This window comes from Cyanistes caeruleus, chromosome 7 (assembly GCF_971803275.1).
Source record: "Cyanistes caeruleus chromosome 7, bCyaCae1.hap1.1, whole genome shotgun sequence".
In the NCBI taxonomy this organism is placed as follows: Eukaryota; Metazoa; Chordata; class Aves; order Passeriformes; family Paridae; genus Cyanistes; species Cyanistes caeruleus.
Genome location: NC_141707.1, coordinates 8,633,114 through 8,655,178, shown reverse-complemented (window position 1 = coordinate 8,655,178; position 22,065 = coordinate 8,633,114). Strand labels below are relative to the sequence as shown.

At 39.3% G+C, this 22,065-nt stretch overlaps 1 protein-coding gene across 2 annotated transcripts; it reads right to left on the bottom strand.

The window, feature by feature from the left end:
• Positions 1 to 128: 128 nt before the first annotated feature.
• On the bottom strand, positions 129 to 22,000 carry DUSP19 (dual specificity phosphatase 19). Of its 2 annotated transcripts, none has more exons than XR_015288835.1 (4): positions 21,838 to 22,000; positions 7,082 to 7,521; positions 5,508 to 5,660; positions 129 to 1,284 (listed from the first exon to the last, which is right to left on the bottom strand). XR_015288835.1 is itself a non-coding variant. In XM_023930655.2 (4 exons), the coding sequence occupies exons 1-4, from the start codon at positions 7,299 to 7,301 to the stop codon at positions 1,063 to 1,065; spliced, it is 642 nt and encodes a 213-aa protein (XP_023786423.1). In that variant the 5' UTR covers positions 7,302 to 7,368; the 3' UTR covers positions 129 to 1,062. The 2 variants fall into 2 exon arrangements, 1 of the variants encoding a protein (XP_023786423.1); XM_023930655.2 differs by lacking the exon at positions 21,838 to 22,000 and adding an exon at positions 6,953 to 6,999 and having other exon boundaries at positions 7,082 to 7,368.
• Between the last annotated feature and the right edge of the window lie 65 nt (positions 22,001 to 22,065).

Sequence of the window (22,065 nt, the reverse complement as noted above, 5' to 3'; positions counted from 1 at the left end):
CGTGTCACCACACGTTCTTGAGCATGAGCAATCCACAACAGATGTCATAGTTCAAACAACCATGTCCATGGTACCAGGACAGAACGCTGATCTTGAAACCAAACCTTTAAAATCACTTTAGCACACAATTTATCCAAACACAGTGTTCTCTTTATTTTTTTGCATATTAATAAATATATTAAGAGCTGGCTTGAAGGCCACAAAATATTATTAAAATCTTGTGGAGTTTTGTTTGTTGTTTTTTTTTTTAAAGCATGACATATTAAGACAGTAATTTCAGCCTGGGATCTCTCAGGGCGGTCAAAATTACATACCCTATATGTTCTTTACATATGATGTGGAATGGAGTGAGTGGACAGTATGTGAGGACTAGATGTGAAGACAGTAGCATGAACAGAGACAAATCATTATCAAAATCTTTTGTATCTCTAGTGAAATGATTTACAGGTAAAAAACCCCTGTTAGTTCCAAGACTGGATTCATCATGTTAGTGCACTTCAAATCACTACTAGATGATAAACAATAGAAATACATGAAGCATTAAAGCATCCTATGCATTTTGAGCATCCTCAAAAGACCATCGTTTAAATTTAAAAAAAAATTAATGGCTGGCTAGCCCACAAAATTCAATAATATCATCTATAGCTGCAATCTAATTTTAAATTCCAATATCAAGGTACTTCATTATTTGAACATTTTATTATCTAGATTTTACAACCAAGTAAGAATGTGCAGATTTGGAAAGAAAGCAACTTATCTCAGTTATTTTACTTCCTTTCTCTATTGCCTGCATTTTCTCATGGTTCAATAAGCAAACCATCATTGTTTTCTAATATTTCAAGGAAAACTGAGCTGTATCTTTTTATTAGTGCTCTGGTTATAGGCAAAACTTCTCTGAAGTCGGAACAACATTTGACCTTTTGATGACATGCTGGAAAAAAACAGGGTGAAAGGAGGGCAAGAAAAAAATATATAAAGACTTGAAAATGCACATGTGAAAGGGGTTTAAAGTACATACAAATCCTGTATAGTCAAAACAGATTATTTCACTTCTGCTTTGGATCAGTCGTGACTGTTTATGCTTCCATTTGCCTTTACAATCTGTTCTTGGTACTTGTGAAGCTGCTCCATGAAGCCAGGATTTGGACAAGCTGCAGGCCTTGCATTTTTCACCAAGGAATAGGCTCTGGCAAAGCTCAGTCTTTCTGAATTCATTAGAAAACCAATAACTACAGCCGCTGCACGGGAGACTCCTGCATTACAGTGAACCAGTACCACGCCATCCTCCAAGAAAGAAATTAAACATAAGTTGGGATATTCATTAGGTAGATTACAAGTGTAAGAAACTTTATATAACATTCTTTTAAGATTTATTGGAACCTCCTTACTGAGCTCAAAGCAAATATTTACACATGTAAGTCCAAACACAGACATAAGCATGATATAAGCATGAAATTAAGTATTTTTCTTCGTAAAATGCTTTATTATTACCAAATTCATCAAACCTAACTCATACCATAGTACTAAAACACATCTTCTGTCTTTCTTCCCGAGGCCTTACAGCAGTCTGTTCATGTAAAAACCAAATCACAGACACCTGGGATACCAAAGTATCTGATCTAACTGGGTGCCAATTTTGAAATAGATTTTATTTGCAATATTGAAAGGAACTTAACAGTATCTTGGTAAAGGTTAAAAACATAGCAAGGCAGCAAACAGCTTGGCAGAGAGGCACATTTTAGAACATCTTGTAGTTCCAGTAGCATGTTGCTTGTGCACTCTGCAGGGAAGATTCTGAGTAACAGGGATCATGCACGGGAACAGAAAAATTAGAAAGGATATAGTGTGATTTGCAACAGATCTCTCCCTTCCCATGACACCACTGGTACAACTAACACGCCTTAACTGGGAACTAGAGTGCAAATCCAAAACTACTCAAACTCCCATAAATTCACAAATGCTTCTTCTGGGGTTTGAATTCAGGCTTATGCTGCATTATATATAAAATTAATGGTTTTTATCCTACTTAAAGATTTCCCACACAACCTTTGAGATACCCGAATGGCTCTTTATTTAGACACTGAGTTTTGTTACGAAATAAACCCAAATTAACGCAAAGACAACTAGACAATCTAAAATCTCCTAAGTAATGCTTGCAAGGCCCAGGCTTCATGATGTTGTCATGTTTGTATGTCAGGTTATGACCTAGAAAAGCCTCAGTCCAAACTGTCCACCAAATGCTCCTTTGACACAAAAAGAAACCACCAAACCCCCAGCACCTCCATATTCAGAATGAAAATACTGAAACATGACATGATGTGCTCAGATACTTGAGGCTAAACAAAACTATTTTAGTTATAAACAGCCTGTTCTGTCTGCCCTTAACAGGCACAAGTTACTTAATGGGAATTTTACTCAGAGACAAAAAGATCTTTTAAGCACCAGGGTTCCTTTCTAGGAACTCAATAGTTTATATTACAGATTTGGGAGCTACAATTTCCCAGTATTTTAAGACACACAGACCAGAAAATGGTTCCTGCTCCAAAAATCTTCCAGTTTAAGTAACAAAACAAAGAAGTATGAAATGGAGTATTATTATCCTTGTTGGAGAAATCCCAAGCTGAGACTAGAAGAATGATGTGCAACATTCTGATAGAGCTAGGAACCAAGTCTAAGCTCCCACATCCCAGCAAACAATGATACCACCCTTCCTTGCAATGAAAATCACATCTCCTGTGCACTGCCTGCTGCAAATTGCTCTCTTCATTCCCTTGCTCACATTCCCAGGACCACGTGTCCTCACACACACTATGGCAGAGTAGAAAGCAGATCTGTAATTTCAGCTACCTGAGGACATGCCAGTGGTGACCTGTAAATCCAGAATAATGACACTAAAAATTATGCTACTGCTGATGAAGCAATTGCTGAAGGTTATCCACTGTAGATCTGGAGCAGTATTTACTGATTTAATGGGAGTTATTTTAGACACAGCATACCATAATCCAGATCAATGTCTAGCAGAGGCACTGAGGGTAAATAATATGCACTGGAAGCAATTTTTCTTTTCCTTTGTACAGTTCATTCTTTACTTCCCTCTTTCACATTAAAGTCTGATGTACCTTTTTAAATAACTGGTTTGTTTTACACTACCAAAAATTATATAGTGATACCCATGAATTCTGAAAATTATTGAACATGAATGAATCTGGGCCATAATATTAAGCCAACTTTAATACTGAGGATATTTATCTTTCCTTGCTATAGCCCATTGTTTACAATTCATACAAAAATGAATTTGGCATGTCATTCTTAACTGATGTTTTATTACCTATGAATACAGAATAAAAGTGAGAAACAGACTGCAGACAGGAAATTCATCTCTGTTTACCAAGAACTCCTTGCTCTGCTCCTGATACCCAAAGTTTTCCTGCCAAGAAATGGTCAGAGGACTTGAAAGAATCATATAAGATTCAAGACCAAGTTGGGTTTTTTTAAAAATTTTTATGGAGAGAGAAACAAAATCACCTTCCACTATCAGAAAAAGTGATTAAACAATGGTTATACACAGTGGGCAAAAAGCCTCACCAAGGAAAGAAATTTAAGAGAAGCATGAAGTTTTTAGTGAAGTTGAAGGCTAATGTAATTCCTTATGGATCCATTTTACTTTGCAGTGAAAAAGAGACTTTTTCCTTAGGAAAGATAGGGGGAGCAATAAGGAGTGATGTTCATGAATAAGCAAAGATTTTCTCTTTGAAAACACAAGATTTCAGAAGTTTTATTATTAGATATTAAACATATCAAAAAGTATCCATCATTCACAGTATTATGAATTGATATGGGTCACTGAACATGTCATGGAAAACCTGCCTGCCAAGCTGGAGCCTAGAAGAAAAGTTGAGCTCTGATCAGTATCAGAATTTGTACCATGGTATCTAGAGACTTGAGCCATTACAGTTTTAGAAAAGTGAATCCTGTTACAAGTGCCCAGCTGTCAATGACTTACAGAACAGTGCATCCTCAAATTCACATGCTCTTATTCTTCCTTCATGGAGTTAACCATGTTCTAGAAATAATTTCTCATATATCATGTTCTCTCACCAGTGAACATGTCTTTCTCCCCCATTTTTAAGAGATGAAACAGTAGTATCTCTATGGTTACTTAAACAGAAGAGCACTCATGACACAATCTATCATAAGCTCTTTTAACACTATTTCGACAAAGCAAGTAAAGTAATTCAAACCACCTAGAGATCTGTCTCTGTATACCACTATCATGTGCTTTTTGAACTGATTCTGGAGAACAACTATTCCACCAACTCCCTTGTCTTTCATCCACCTCTTCCATCAGAAAACTACTAATGTTGTTGTATAAGCTTTCCTGTAAACTCCTTAACCTACAAAATAGTAACTGAGATATAAACACCAGAGGCAGAAAGCAAAATTGTGCAGTTGTGAATGGCAACTCTCATTTAGAAATGAACTGGAAACTGTAATTAGAAACCTTGAAAAGGTAATTTAGTGATCATACGTTATCACATAGCTTGTAAATTATAAATGAGAGAAGGAAAGAACACTGCGACACAACGAAAACTGGGGCAAGATCATCTTTTATCCCAATCTACATAAACAATGAACCTGATAGATATAGTAGAATAGCATGCAATAATGTTTGGTTGTTGAGTTATAGTTTAGATACCAAAACAGTGGTTGTCCTAAATTACACAGTAAGCCTGGATTTAACAGCTGTGAGTTGGGCATGTTCCTGGCTACAGATAATTCTGCCAAGAAACCCCAGAAGGGTTTTTTTAGCCACTTTTCTCTATCACATCCTTTCAAGATTTTGTGAACAGTTAAATCACTTTTGGCTCCAAGACTACTAACACATTCTCTGATGTTCTGGGTATTTACATGGAATCATAGCATCTTCTTTGAGCAACCTGGTCTAGTGGGAAGTGTCCCTGCCCATGGCAGGGGGTTGGAGCTAGATAATCTTTAAGGTCCTTTCCAACCCAAACCATTCAATGATTCTATAATGAAAAGCACCAGCATGGTGAACAGCTGATGATAAACCACACAGATATGTAAAAGCTGTGTTTCTTGCTTTTAATTCACTCTGGTTTCTAATCCAACACAACAACATCCCCAAAGGATAAATAAATTTTCTTAATTTCCTTCCGTCAGGGGTAGTGACCTGGATTTAGAATGCAGTTGTGTAATTTAAAGTCAAGCCCTGGTCCACCTGTATTAAAGAAGCATTTCTCTAAAACTCAAGACAGTAATTCTGAAAAAGCAATGCTGGAGGGAATAAAGATTAACAGCAGTGCCATGTCTCTAGGAATACTTAAAAATTACTTGGATTTTCTACTTAAAATTTAAAAAGACAATGGCAAAACTATTCATTTGGTACCATATTTTCTTCTAACAAAAGAAGCTGCTTTAGTTCTTAAGTAATGTTATAAATAATCTAAACAGGGTAACTACTAATATTAATTATTGATAGACCGTACCTGGATCTTGGCTTTCTCAATAAACTCAAAACATTCAGGGAAATAGGAGGTAATATCAGTTTCTGGGAGGTCCAGAATGGAAATGGTCTTGTATATAAAGTCATCAAGGAAGGCATTTTGGACTCCATATGCCACATTTAGAACGTGAGTGACCTAAGTCAAAAGAATAAAAGAAAAAAAGGAAAAAGGCATTTTCTGAAGATAACAAGCAAAATGAGCAGTAACAAAGGGGAATTAATCTTTAGGCATACACACACTCTACCTTACACTGATGCAATGTTCAGTTTTACATACATGTGCTGTCTGTGGTGCACTTTTCTCCAAGCAAAGTTTCAAAGTGTGCTAAAACATACTGTGATAAATCTCAGGGTTTTTCAGAGAGGAAATGAAAAGATCAGTGCTCAAACACAGACTATAAAAATGGATTTTCAACAGAAAAGGGAGTTTTCATCACATGGTTGGAAAATAAAAGAGAAAGCAATAGGAATGAGAGAACAGACCACCCAAAAATCGCCCAGATTTTAATCCTGCTCTAACCCATCGGCTTAACAATCCTTCTGGTTAGTTACCAGAAACATTTGCTGGAGCAGAAGGATTTCAGAGTAAACTACACCTGTTCTTGGCAGTAGACACCACTTCTGGCCTCCTGCCATCTCTGCTCTGTCCAGGCTACAGTCAGGTTGTGGGTTATTTAAAGTTACAGTAAAGTGACATTTAGATGGCACCAGATGCCAACCAGGTGCATGCAGAACCACCACTGTCCAAAGGCCTTATCACCCCATTACTGCAACAGAGAAGAGTAAAAAGACAAAATTTTGGGACAGACTTAGAGAAGCTGCTTTGTTTTTCCAGTTTTATCAATCCACGTAAGGCAAGGGGGAATGGTGCTGCTTAGTGTCTGAATGCAAATGCATATGGCAGTGTAGGAATCTGTTCCATTAAACAGCTCTAAACAATCATCACTCTTGCAGGGAAGCAAGATTTCTTTCAGTGGTATCTAGCAACAGGATGAAAAGCAATTGTCATAAATGAAAACATAAGAAGTTCCACCTGAGCATGAGGAAGAACTTGTTCAGATTGAGGGTGGCCAAGCACTGGAACAGGTGCCCAGGAAGGTCACAGAGTCTCCCTGTCTGGAGACATTCCAAACCCACCTGGACACGTTTCTGTGTCACGTACTCTGGGTGACCCTGCCTTGGCAGGGGGTTTGGACTAGATAATCTCCAGAAGTCCCTTGGAAGATTCTGGGATTCTCTGAAAGCATTTCAGCTTCTCGTGAAGCCAACAGAAACCCATCCACCTGCAAACGGAGCAGCCTTTTGAAAATGCAAGTGGAATACAGTCTTCCTCATATCTGCTAAAGAATCACTTCGAATTTTTAATTTACAGGAGAAACGCACTGCGCGCATCACACGAGATGCATTTATATGTCCGTGTAACGTTACCTTATGCTTTCTCATGGTGTCCAGGTCGTGAGCAGCATCCTGCGACCCTACGGAGAGAGAGCGTTCCCGTTGCTGCGCCGAGCCCCCGCCCGGCCGGCGGACGGCGCCCACTCACCCAGCCCCACTCACCCAGCAGCAGCCAGGGCTTCACCACGCCGACCTGGAGGTCAGCGCTGAGATCCTGCACGAAGCCGCCGTCGGGCGCCGCCTCCTCCTCCTCCTCCATGTGCAGGCAGGCGCCGCGCCACGTCTCGATGATCCTGCGGCCGGTCAGCGTGGTGACGCGGGTGCGCTGCTTCCGCAGGTTGGCCCTGGAGAAGCTGCGGATCTCCTGGGCGAGGGAGTGCATGGCGCCACTGCCCGCAGCGCTCCGCGCCGGCCGCGCCGCGCCGCGCCGGCCGCCCGCCCGTGACGCGGCCCCGGGGCGGCGCCTCGGAGCGCAGGGCCCCCACCCATCCCTTCCTGCCCTGCGAAACCGAAGGAGCCTCCGCGTCGGAAAGCCGGCTGTCCGCCGCCTTGCTGTTCTGGAGAACGGGCCACGCAGCCTGTCTGACTCTGATCGGGACCGGCTTGTCGGGAAGCGAGGGAAAATATTGTAAAGAAAATATTCGAATTAAATATATTTGGTTTATTTTTTCCCCAGAGACATTTGACTAATGACTAAAGACTAAGCAAAATCAGCTTCTTATGTTTACCAAAGAGGCAAAATGAAGAAAAGGGAGGCAAGGTGAGGCTGTTATTCCCTTATTCCCAAACGACTTCATGCCCACGTTTTTGTTTTCTCTGTAGCATACCATTTTTAATGTTCTACAGCACAGTCATAGAATCATGGTTTGGGTTGGAAGGGATCTTAAAGATCATTTCATTCTAACCCCCCTGCCTTGTGTGTGGACACCTTCCATTAGACCAGGTTGTTCCAAGCTCCATCCTGGCTTCCAATGCTTCCAGAGATGGGGAATCCACAGCTTCCCTGGGCAACCTGTTCCAGTGCCTCACCACCCCCACAGTAAAGAATTTCTTCCAGATATCTATTTTTCCCCTCTTTCATTTTGAACCTATTAGTTCTTGTCCTTTTTGGTTGCTTAGGTTCCTGATAAAGAATCCCTCTTCCTTATAGGTCCCTTCAGATCATGGAAGCCTACGTAAGTGTGTGAAATGTTTGCTTGCAAAGTGAGATGGTAATACTATTAACTTAAATTCTGCCAGAAATACATTTCAATTTGCTAACAATCCTCTGTGTAGGCTTATAGAATAAGGACATATTACTACAGTACTTCTCCTCTTGTAATATTCCTCAAACTTATGCTGGAGGGATATGATCACTCTGAAAAGATCCTCCTGATAGTCCCCCAGAATACAACAGAGACCAAAGGCAACTTAGTTCCATGTAGAGAGGTTTACAAATGCCTTGGCATTTTGAGAAGCAAAGAATGCTAGTAGGAACTGCAAGAGCATTAATTATTTCTGGGAATGCCAGAGGCGGTTTTCTAGCAGGAATGAGACATAAAATCAAGGTAATCTAAAAAAAGGCAGAGCACCCCACACACTATCTGCAGAAGCAGAAAGATGAAATCAAAGATGATGCTTAGTGTAGAGAGAGGAACAGAACAGAGATCTGGGCTAGATCAGAAGTTAGGGGGACAAAGGCACCTTGAAGTACAAGTAAGAGGTTTTGTAACATTCTGCATGATAAGTGCACATCTGCACAGCGTATGAGTGGGAAGCTGATAGGGTGATAGGAAACGTGGACAGCAGCACTGCAGTGTTTTTCTTCTGTTCTGTTTGGTTTTGGTTGTGCCCAGTGGAAAATAGGGGTATAAAGAGGGGGTGTTTTCTGGAAATAAAGAGATCTTCTTCAGAGCTACAGGGAGTCTGTTTCCCATTGCTACAAGTGGACTGTGCTTCATAGCCGTTAACTTAAAATTATAATGATGCAGAAGTTGATTCATTTGTTTTTTGTTAAGGTCTTATCAGTTATTTTGATGAAGTTGATCACAAAGGAAGTGATGGGGAGCTTTAGGTCTGTGGCCTGAGCCGGCAATTGCATGGAATTTCATGGCTGTTTTCAGGCTGCATTGGCTCACTATAGGTGCCTCTGTGAAAGACAAGGATATTAGGGTACCTTGCAAGAATGCAGAGAGCCTTGAAAGGGTTAAAATAATTGTGCCTAGGCATACTTGGGCAAGAATAAGATAAATTTTAACCAATATAGAAGCTAGGTGAAAATAGGCAAGAAATGAGGAACAAAACTTGCAAAAAATGAAGGACAGAGCTTGCTCAAACTGGTGAGGAAATGGCTGAAACAGCTAACAAGAGACTGTGCATGCCTGCAGGAGAAAGGTGAAAAGGGCAAGGTGATGAAGATGTCCAGCCTTCATCAGAAAGAACAGCGAGGAAGGTGCAGAGCCTTCCTCAATGCCATCACCAGGGTGCACTGCACCTGCGCCTCGCGTACGCTAATATAATAATGAGTACTAAGAAACTATGAATATGCATGAATGCAGCCATATATTGTAATTTGCTGTGTGTCTGGGTGTGCACTGTTAGGAGGAATGATCCCTGAATAAAGCAAATATCTCCACTTCTTAGACTTTGTCTCAGAAGTGTGTCTTGGCCCGGTTTGGGGTGATTCAGCCTCGTGTCAGGAAATTTGCAAGGACTTAGCGAAATTTGCTTGCAGACAAGCCCCAGCATCCGCCCCTTAAGAGTAGCCAGGTGCTTTGTAGCCAACTTCTGGCCTGTATGAGTATGGAGTGTGCTGTGTAAGCATTTGCAAGACTAAGAAATCTGTAAGCCACTCACAGTTAATAATACAGCTAGGTATTGTTCCTTGATCTCAGAGGAGGAAGATGCAATAGGTGTGGATGCAGAAAGGCATCCGACTCCAAATTAATGGCTTCATTTTCTGCTAGGGATGTTGATCCTTGTTATAACTGCCTTAAACACCAGGGGTCCCTACTGGACAAAAATATCTATACTGCTCTTTTCTCTCTGAAATCCAAGCACACTGCAGATGTTTATAAGCACAATTATTATCTTATTATTTAGTGCATCCGTTCATGTCATAAGCATTAGATCTACCTTGAATATTCATAGACAGTATTTCTTATAAAGCAGGCATTTCTATGATGGTGTCAAGTTGTTAATACTGTTCATTACAGGATAGAAGAGAGGATAATTGTGAATTAGAGTTTAAAACTGGGATTTCAGTTTAAGATGATTTCCTATATTCCTCTTGCATGCTTTGCTTAGATTAGAAGACTTCTCTAAAGGTGTGGCAGGAGCTGGATGCTTTCTCTACTTCCTTGGCTGAATGTATTTGTGGTATTTCTGGATCTTCAGGTTTTAAATAAGCTACATATAAATGCAAATGCAGTAGTTATAAGTAATTTTTAATGTTCTGATTCTTCTGTTTTGTCTCAAGAAGTTAATCAGAACCTGTTCAATGGGTACAAACTAAGAAATGTCTACTGTAATTACTAATTATTATAAAAAGCAGCTTGTACATATTCAAAGAGCTCATATGGCAGTACATCATCTCTCTGCTGTATCTATTTCCTTCCACTATTATTTTGGACTAGGTACTGCCTGTAATTATTGATGCAGAAGAGCTGGCTTCTATCAGAAAAGTGATAACCAGACATTCCAGATAGCTGACTTTGAAAAACCAGCCTTGCCCTCTGAAAAATGCATGTGTTAGAGGGTTGAGCTAGATTATAAAATGCACTGAAAATTGACAGTTGATTCTTAGGTTGGTAATTTAACTGAAATGGAGAACTGAACCCTAATTCATACACTAATTGTGTCACATTTTAAACTGCATTTACCAGATGACTTTGAGGAGTGAGAGAAATGGGGGAGAAAATCAAAGTATTGTCAGCTAATATCTAACTCTAATAATGTCTCTGGTTCAGACTCTATGTTCCTTGGTTGAAAATAACAGAGAAGTTGAAAATAACTCTGTGCACCAGTTGGTGACTGGAAGACTGGTGAATCATGAATGTAGTGTGGTGATGAGAAATGCAAGTGTGACTGTGAAATGCATGAGGAGGTATTTAAAACAGAGAGAAGGAAATAATAATACCATTATGTAAAGTTCTAATAAGCCTTTTTGGAAGTGCATTGTGCTATTTGGGGATGATGGTATTCAGGAAAGTTGATCTCATACTTGAAACAAGTGCAAAGAATAGTTTAAAGCTTAAATTGCACTGTATCTGTCAGACTCTCATCAAAGCACTCTGTGGTACATGGACCCCTTGGGACAGGCAGCTCCTGTCCATGATGACTTGGGAGGGAGTAGCCTCCTGCAGGGGGACTATTTCACCACCATTTGTGCCAAAACACAGATAAACACTTTTGAGTGTATCTGCCTCATACATGCCAGGATGCTGTCTCCTACACAGCCTGGAGGCCCTTAGCTGGAGCAGAGTTTTGGTTTCAGCTTTGCAAAGTCGTCAAAACATAATGCCTACTCCTGCTGGCTTTTCCCTTTCTGAAGCAGTTAGGAGTCACAAGCTCAGGATCATTCACACCCTGAGCAAGACAGCAAGACAGTACATGGGAAGTTGGCTGGAGTATGACATGCTCCCATCTCCCTTCAGTGGCATATGTCTCTGCTCCATGTCATTTCCTTCATGTAGAGAGGTTTGACTGAGAGACAACCACTCCTTTGTTCTCATCACTTTGTTTTCCATCCTTTAGACTCGCCAATATCTGGTAGGGAAGGAATATTCTGGAAGAAAACTAGAGTCTCAGCAATGCTGATGGACAGTGATTCTTTTCCAGCCTAGTTGTGTACCTTTGTCCCACATCCCAAATGAGGATGCAGATATTAACTCTTTTATTCTCGTATCCAGTAACATGTCTGGGAAATCTGTCATAAGTGGAATCCTGATTGGAAACTGAGATTTCAAAAAAGCTAGTGAAGTGCAGACAAAATCTTGAAATGTTATTTTATAAGGAAGAATGAATTTGTACCAAGGCCTTTTCCAGAACTTAATATAGTGAAGAGTGAAAAGTCCACAAGGATTCTCAGCTTCGTCTACTGAGTTCATTGCTGAGGTGAACTGTGAAGGCCTAAGAAATTTTAAGTTTGCCACTTACTATGGATTTTGGGGGTTTTTCCTAGGATGGCAGGAATGAGGGATGAATTCAGGGCAGATTAAATAAATAGCATTTTAAATGTGTTGCTGTAGTAGTTGGACTACATGGGAAGCAGGACCATGCTGAAGGCTGAGTACAGAAAGTTAACAGGGCGTTCCTACACAAAGTGCTGCAGTAACACATACTGTGACCTGGTTGTTAGTGAGCAAAGCTTTGCTGGAAGGTGTTAGCTCTGAGTTTCTGGATCTGCCAGTTTGTAACACATCGGAAGTGCTAAACCCTATTGGCTAAACAAAGTGCAGTTACTTGTGTGTGGGAATAGGGTGAAGCCAGAGGTGGTGGGAGTCAACTGTACATATTTTTGTGCTTTTTTTCTTCATAACTGTGGTGCTCATGTACTGCTGCAGAGGGTTTTCCACTGTAAGGGGATGTATATATCCTAAGCACCCATTTACGTATCCTCTCTTCCTATGTTCTTTTGGCATACAAATCAAAGCATCCATTAAAGCCATGCTGCTAATACATGCTGCGTCACTCTTGACCAGCTTTATCTATGCAGTGTGCTAGGTAAGAGCAGATGATGCATTTTGGTCAAGCCCAGAAAGAGAGCCAGTTCCTCAACTCTTTGGAGTTTAGGAGACTAACTTTGGTAAGGTGCAATATGGAAACCCAGTCCAGACTGCTAAAGACTGTGAACAGAGGCCCAATGGTTGCTCCTAATAATAGTATTAAGTCTGTGAGTGAACCTTCTTCAAACACTGCCTTTTATCCCTGGCCTGAAGAGTAGGCAGCTGCTCTTTAATATTTTATTTCAAGCAGCATAATTTGCTGGTTTTTATAAAGCTATCCTGAGCCAGTGGTGTTTCCACTGGTATATCTTCTTGTATTGCTGCAGGGAAATCTCCCCAGAAGCAAAGTCATGCCCACGACCAAAGGCATGGCCCTACAAACATCAGGGCATTCCTCTCTGCTCTAAGCACACTTTGTGAGCAATCCAGATAAATGAGCAGACAGATTCACTGATATAAAGATGTGTGTTTTTATAGTGTGGCAGGGATTGTGCTTAATGAAGAGCACCGAGGAACAGAGTAGAATGTAAAGCTGAAATATTTAGTAGCCAAAGGGAGTACCCTTGGGGATCTATTGGTATGAGGAAGATCTGGAAGAAATTGTGTCTATGTTACATGAGTAGGATCTGAATTCCACTCCCATTTGTGCCCAGGTTTCAGTTCTCCAGGTGGACTTGAACTTGCTTCTCTGCAGTAATGTTAGCCAAGATTAACAAAGATACATATACACAAACACACACACATACACACATATATATATATATATATCTCACAAACTATATATATATATATATAAATTGTTCATTTAGCTTGGTGTAAAACCAAGTATGTCAGCTCAGCAGTAGTTAGGCAAAGTTTATCAGGGAAAAGAAAAATATCAAAAGACTACAAGAACTTTTTAACAAAAATGCACATGTATGAAACACCTTCCATTCAGGCTGGCTGCTCTGCAAAGGAATGATGAGTAACTATGCAGTAATCATAGACCATCAGTCACCAAGGAAGTTTTTCTCCACCACTTATGTGTTTATTTCCTTTTATCTGTACTTTCACTTCAGAAAAACCAGCCTAAGAGAAGTTAACCTTGCAGTAAAAGCTCAAAAAAAGCCTGTAAGGGTCAGGACTCTCAAAAATAAGAAAATCTGAGCTCATCTTTGCGAGATGATGTAAATGTGAGTTTCTGTAATGCTTTCAAGTCCTTTGAAACCTGAAATGTGGTTTTCTTTCTCTACTTTAGGTGGCAGATGCGAAGTAAAAGGTTATGATTTTTCAGTGGTTATTATGACTGTTCTTAATTTGTTGGGGTTTTTTTGTCAGAATACTTCAATTTCCATTTTGTACCTCAGCTTTTAACAGTCTACTGCAAAAATGCCATTAATCTGTCTCACAACCTTTGTTTCTCTACAGATTTGTTTTACTGGTCATTTGAAGACAGGAGAGCTACTTAAAAGAAAATTATTATTTACTTTAGACTTTTAAAGTCTAAATGATAATGGTAGAAAACTAGATTTGGATGTAATTATGAATAGATTTAATTACTATATTGTTAACATCTTAATTAGGAAGATTTCTTTCCTTTGGAACTACCTTGTAAAAGCAAGTCATGAACAGAATTTCCTTTCTTTCTTTTCCATCTCATGTTTTCAACCACAATTTCAAAATCACCAAAAGCTCACTGAAGAATAGTCCTCAAATGTCAAAGATTTCTGTTCAAGTTTGATTGACAGGACAAATGTCCTACCAAAAAGGCCATCTAGTATTTGGAGTAACAGTCAATGACCCTTTGTGAGCAGCACTGAACTGAGTGTTCTTGGCTTCATCTTAAGGTTAAAACTTCACAATTTTTCATAAGATGTAATGGCTGTTTTCTGTCCAACTCCAAACAATGAGCTTCATTAACTGAAGCAGATGAAATCTCTGATGCTACTTTGCTAATGGCATTCCTTGTTAATTCCTCGTTAATTCAGCAAGTTAAACAAGAGACTATTTTTGACATGAACACTATGAAGGGAAAAGATTTTTCTGGATTAGACATTATTATTTTGTGTGAGTAACACTTGCTTGATCATTAACAATTTCATTATCAACATCAAAATATATTGCAGGGAAAACAAACCAAAACAAACCTGGAAGACATATATAATGAATTATACCTATAAGCCAAACTTTTTTCAACCATGGTAAAAGGTATTTCTGCTATTAAAACCCTTTAAAAAAAATAAAATTAAAAAACCCTAAACATTGCAACAATAACTTCAACAACAACAAAACACTAAACATTTTATCACTAAAGAGATGTATGTGGAAAGCTCTAAATGCACTAGAACTAATCTGTGTAAGGAACTCCCCTAGTAATGATTGGTATAGATCTTCTGATTAATGGTTTTATTACTTGTTAGAAATCCTCAAAATTGTGTTTCTGTTATTTCACATTCTTCTTTATAACTCTTAACAGTATTACTTAAGTTGAAAAAAACCCAAATTTTAAATACACAAAATACAAGTTGTCTGACTCATCTATACAATCAAATTCTTTGATATCTATCTAGTCCTCTGCTTCATCAAAGGAAGTTATGCACTGTTTATCAAGAGAACAAATCATCAGGAAATAAGTATTTTCAAAGTACTTATGTTTCCTGTAGGAAAATTACTGTACCAGGTTTTCCCAAAAGCAAAATTTTCTGCATTTAATTTCAAAGAAGAACTCAAACTAGGCTATTTAAACAGCTAAAGTTAAGATGCAGATTCATCCCATATGTTTTTATTGAGTGATATAAGTTTGATGGCTGCACATAATTTTTATTGTGGCAATCTTAATAACCACTGAACTTCAGTTCTTAGCTACAGTTATTTGAAGTAGGACCACTCCTTAGTGTTCACAGCCTTACCCTGTCCTTCTACCTTTCTCCACACAGAGGGTTTCACGCTGCATATTGGGATAGACTTTTGTCATATCATATTCCATCTCTGGTCTAAGTTGTATATTTCTGTGCTGTGTGAAACAACTGGGGCTTTTTATACCCTCAAAAAAAAATCATATTTCTTTTTCAAATGGAAAAAAAAAACCCATTACAGATGGAAATGTGGAAGATAACTGTAGTGTTTCTTCAATTTTTTTCCCCAGTTTGATCACAGGTGTGACAATTTGGGTGGTACTCATTTTAATTCTTATCCACTTTTTTTGTTTTATTTTATTTATTTTATTGTTTTCAGTCTTTGCTGGATGAATTGTAAAAGCTATTGTATTTAAAGAGGGACATGCTATTCCACTGGGTTCTCATGAGAGAAAGGGAGAGGAAGGGAGAAGACAAAATAACCTCTAATAGGTTATTTTTGTACCTTTTCAACTGTAGCCACATGTGCTACTCCATTTATCCAGGACAGAAGTGTAACACAGGCTGAAGAAAGTAGATCAGAGCCCTGGAGCTTGTACCTGCCTGCCAAAAAAGCCTCTGTAGGTACATGAAGATAGTTAAACTTGTAGGCCCAACAGAAGCCCTACAGTATTTCTGTGTGCTGGAACACCATAATAGGGCTTTGCCATCTACATTCCAGCATCAATGCACAACATTTTGAATACATCCCAGTTTCAAAGAAATCAGAGATTGTTCTTTGCAAACTGAACACTCGTGGTTTATTCTGGTCAGTGAGCAGTTAACATAGGCTAGCTCATCTTTGTGATAAAGATTTGAAAGTCATTAAGCATTCTGTCAATATTTAGTGGCCTCACAGACATCTTGGAGATCACCATTGGGTATTCTTGCCTCTTTGGCCTGTAGGGAGCCTGAGAACAAAATGCCCCTTAATCCAGGTGGACTCCTAATCCAGTGCTCTTTCTGATTTCAGTATTTGCCAGGAAATTTTTAAAGCTGGCAATGTAATGCCTGCTTAGAAAGCTAATTTAAGGTCTACAACTGTGTCTGTTCAATAACATCATTTAGTTGTGTAGCTTATTCTGACAGCCCTCCTAAACTTTGTTTCGCAGTCAGTGGGAAAATGACTAATCCCTTTTCTCAATGGTTTCTGCAGGAGTTAATTGTAATTCTAACTCTGAAACTAAACAATTGCATCCTGATTCCTCTTCTGCTCTAAAAGTAAGCAGTGCCTCAGGCTGGAACAGGCCAAATCTTAGCCCACCAATGCCCTCTAAGCTCGTTCTGTTTAGCCATGCTGATAACTCACATGTAAATAAATTCCTTCTTGCAGTCCCAAACTTCTATAGCCAGCAGGCTGACATTTGATTAGCCAGTTAAGCCTCATGGGTTAGTCATGGACCTGGAATACACTGAGAAGACTGGCACTCAAGTCTTGGTAACAGCCTGCTTCTGTACTGATAATACTCATTTATATAGTGTTAGGCTAGTAGTCCTGGAGCAGAGTTGTCAATCTGTCCCTCCAGCATAAGCAGGAGCGCTTGTGCATTCTGAAACTGGCAGGTATCTGCTGTTTGTGAAAGAATACCTGCTATGGTATTCATCATCTGTTTCAAAATGAATTGGCACACCTCTTTTATGTCCTCCCTCTACCAAATTCATGGTTTTTTAAGTTCAAAGGTCTGTTATCTCTGAGCTACTTCTATGTTCATATACAACCTCAGCTAGAAGGATGCTGACACACACACATAATTGAAAAGGCACGTATATGAGCTTGCATTTTAATGGGAGAACAGGTTAAAATAATGCCCAAATACCCTTAAAGGAAGGAAAGAAGAGAGCATGGCAAATTGCAGTCATGCTGGCTTTATGATGGATTAAACAGTGAAAAAGGTTTGGATTCATCAAGAAAATTATTGATTGAAATATAATGCATCTGTCAGCTTGGTTTAGTGAGAATGATAGGTCTTTTGAACCTGTAGCTTCTTTACATAAAATTAAAAGTCTGCCTGATAAAGACAATTGTGTTTTTCAGTGCTACTTATTTAGGGTCTCTCAACAATATTATAGCCTTTGTATGGAAAGTTATTCAGCCTGTGTGCCTTTACAAGCAAGTTCAATAATGTAATAAATACATATTGTTAATAAATAAATACTAAGACATGACCCAAATAATTTGGGTTATGGTGACCATTTAAAAATTCTGGTCTGTTAAAATTACAATGTCTTCCTGTTTTGAAATGTTTCTACCTGAAAAGGAATTATTGAACAAGACAAGTCTTTAAAAATTGTTTCTTGACATCTGTTGGCCAAAGGGGAAGAAGTCACGCAGTGGGCTGCACTAGTTTGCTCATGGAGAATGCAGCTGATGGCTGCCATTTCACTGAAAATCCTGGCCAGCACATTGCCATTTCACATGAAAATCCAAGCCAGAAGTTGAACTAAGGAAAAACAGACAGGAAAGGGAAAAAAAAAATCTAAATACTACTACTACTACAGAGATATAAGTAATAAGTGTAGCAAAGACTTAGGTGGCAACATAGCCTAGTCTGCAGTAGTAAATTGCCCACTATGGGTTTTAAAATAGCAGTGCTAGAAAGGTATAAATCCTTGTGTACTGTTTGACCTGGAGAAGATTGCACAGAGACCTCGTAGCAGCCTTCCAGTATCTGAAGGGTATACAGGGAAGCTGGAGAAAAACTCTGCTTCAGGAACTGTAGTGATAGGACAAGAGGGAATGGGTTCAAACTGAAAAAAAGGAAATTTAGATTAGATACAAAAGAAATTCTGTAGTGTGAGGCACTGGAAAAGGCTGCTCAAAGAATATGATGATCTTTAAGGTCCCTTCCAACCCAAATAAATTTATGATTTTCATTACTGTCTGAAAGCCCCATAGTGATTAGCAAATTAAACTCTATACTGAACAGAGAATTGACTTTAAAAGTCTAGTGAGTCAAATGATTGAGCTTGACCCAAATCTGAAGTGCTGTTTCAAACTTGCCCTAAACTTGTACTTTTGGAATAAATATAGAAAGCTGTTTAAATCTTAATCATTAATAAACCATTGAGCAAACAGAAGTTGTGTGTTTTAAAAATAATTCTCAGCCTTACTCTCTTGTTCATTCAATTTTGCCACACCTGTAAGAGCTGTGCTGTTACTGACAAAACTTATATTTTCATGTTATCATGCTTGCTGGTAGACTGGTGAATGCAGATTGTGTGATTTTTATAATCTAGCATACAATAAATCTTCCTGCTGGAAAATTTACCTGTATTCTTGAAGCTTCTACAAAAAGTTGCAGCAAAAGTAGTATGACAACATGGGCTTAATACTTTTGTCATTAAAATTGGTGACAAAACTGTGGAGTGCTTAAGTACATACATTGACATTGACATTGACCAAGAGCATTGTTAAAAGTCTGTGTGTAATCATATTACAGTGATAATTCTGATCATCTATTTAGTATTAGGCCTGTAGACTGCATAGCATTAAAAATTCCTTGTGTCAGAAATTATTTTTACTGATATTGATCCTTTCCCTGTTCCAATATTCAGTATTGAATGCAGCTAACTTGACACATATTTACATTTAAAAAACTATAGTAACCCAAGGTGCTCCTTATAATAGGATCTTGTAAACAGGCTGATGAATAATGTGAGAGTTTGCAAACAGGGCTCTGCTTCAAAGGGGAGAGTCAGTAATTTCTCCCTTCTGTGCCTTAGCCTGTTATCTGTACAGCATGGAGAGGTCTCACAGTAAAAACTACCTAACTAGTTACAGAGAATTTGAGAGTTTTCCAGTGAGCTCCATTAAGCACAAGCCTTATCAAACCAAGTAGCTCTGACTCCAATGTGATCAGTAATTTTTCTACTAATTCCCGAGGAAGACAGATTAGGATGTTGGATCATAGATGTTTCAATACAACACACAAAAACTCACAATGAATTGTCTTGGTGATGTAATTCCACTTGCTTGGCTATATATAAATTACAAATTCTGTGATTGTTACTGTTCAAAACTTCTAGAACATCTAATATGGTAAAAAATAACTGAATATGAAGTTAAAAATGGGGTGCTTTTGTGTTAGCCATAGGTGTGTAGGTGAGGAACAAAAAAAGTACTAGTATTTGCTCTTAAATAGCTTTAAGCTGAAGGAAGGTAAGTTTAGATCAGATATTAGAGGGAAATTCTTTACTGTGAAAGTGGTGAGGCACTGGAACAGGCTGTTCAGAGAGGCTGTGGATCTCCCATCCCTGGAAGTGTTCAAGGCCAGGAACAGAGCTCCTGGTCTAGTGGAAGGTGCCCTTGCCCATGGCAGGGGTTTAGAATGAGATGATCTTTAAGGTCCCTTACAACCCAAACCATTCTATGATTCTTATTTTGCAGTGCAACTACATGAGAAACACCTTTGTTTCTAGAAAAACTACAACTATTACATTTGATACTTTAAAAAACAATTTATAATGGAAGGCAGATGCTTTGTGTAAAACATTACTATAGATATTATTAATTAAATCACATTAAATCACATAGCCTTTTATGCTTTATAAATTTAAATAGCAATTTGAATAGTTCTGATGTTTTCCATAGACTCCAGTAAAGTCAGGTCTAACAGGTCTAACCTAATTAATCTTTACAACATTGTTGCAAGGAACTCCTTACTTTTGGACACAAAGCTAAGAAATAAAATCACCTGATAAAGGCCAATGAATTAATCAATAGCAGCCTTCTGATTGGAACTCTAAGTTCTTGCTTCCGAGTATTATTCTGAATCCTAAATTGTCTTGTAATTGCTAAAGTGAAGAAAGAGGTCAGTAATAATTTAACTACATTCATTTCTATGCTTTCTAAAGTAGATTAGTTTAAAATCTCTGAAAGACAGAGACTGATTCTGATTTCTAATGCAAAAATGTGAACTGAAAATGAAATACAAGTATTAATATGCAAGAAAAGGCACAGATGGTGGTGCCACTATAAAAATAATTAGATTAGAAGGTTAAACGTGTCTCTCATTCCCTATACTGGGGATCCCTGCATCCCAGCTGGTTGTGCTGGCCTCTCAGCACTGAAATAGTCTCCCTATGACATTATAATAAGGGATGGTCTCCTGGAGGTCTGTTGTTGACATGAACAGCACAGAAATCTCACCATTCCTTAAAAATATATGCTTTTAATTCCTGTGGCTTCAAGTGAAAAAAAAAAAAAATAGCAGTGATGTGACTCATCTAGCTGGTGATATGGTGTTTCTCTGAATTTGCTGTACATTGTTGTAGAGCAACAGCTCAGGGGGATGGTGACAGCCTCATGAGCGGGGCAGGGGAGCTGCTGGCAGCATCTCCACGGGTATTTCCAGGTTCTTCCCACTTCCCAGGGCAGGTGTGATACTCTGGGGCTGACGGAAATGCCCTCAGAAAACAAGGGTCACCAGCAGTGACAGTGTGTCAGTATTACTCTGTGCAGCGTTCTGCTGGGCCTCAGTTCTTAATTCCAGTTGGTTATGTAAAAAAATCTTAGAATCGTCAAGGGTTGAAATAGACCTTTAATATGATCCAGTCCAGCTGTCAATCCAGCACTGCCACTGTAACTCCTAAACCACATCACCCAGTGCCTCTTAAACATCTCAAAGGGTGGTGACTCCACCACCTCCCTGAGCAACCTATTCCAATGTCTGACCACCCGAACAGTGAAAAAAGTTTTCTAATGTCTACTTTGAATATCCCCTTAATAGTTTAATAGCTTAAGGCTATTTCCTCTCATCCTCTCACTGGCATGGCAGAAGAGACTGGCCCCCACCTCACTCCACCCTCTTGTCAGGGAGTTCTAGAGAGAATTCCCCTGGAGTCTCTTATTATCCAGATTAAACATCTCCTTCAGCTGCTCCTCACAGGAACATGACCAAGAAGCTTCACCAGCTTCCTTGCCTTTCCCTGGACAAGTTTCAGCACCTCAATATCTTTCCTGAGCTGAGGGGCCCAGGACTGGACACAGCGCATGAGAAGTGGCCTCACCAGTACCAAGTCCAGAGGCATATTAACTTCCCTGGTCCTGCTGGCCACACTATTTCTGACACAGGCCAGGTGCCATTGGGCTTTTTGTTCACCTGGGCTGGCTCAGGTTCACCACATGCTGGCACAGGGTCAGCTGCTGTTGACCAGCACCCCCAGGGCCTTTTCCACTGAGCAGATTCCCAGTCACTCTGCCCCCAGTCTGTAGAGCTGCAAGGAGTTACTGTGGCCAAAGTGTAGGACTTTCATTGTTTAAGTAAAAAAAAAAATTGAGTTGATTAAATTAAAAAGTGAAGCTGATTGAGTAAAAAAAATAGGGTTTTCAGAGACTCACAGAACGGTTTCGTTTAGGAGGGACTAGAAACACCATCTCGTTCCAACTCCCTACCAGGGACAGGGACAGCTTCCAGTAATCAAGTTGCTCAAAGCTCCATCCAGCTAACACCTCCCGGGAGCGGGCATCCATAACCTTATTCGCTGTAAACAGTGAAGAAAAATGGGCGTCCTTCATCGTTTGGAAGCACAGCTTGGGGTTCTACCCGAAACCCCCTCACACCCCCCT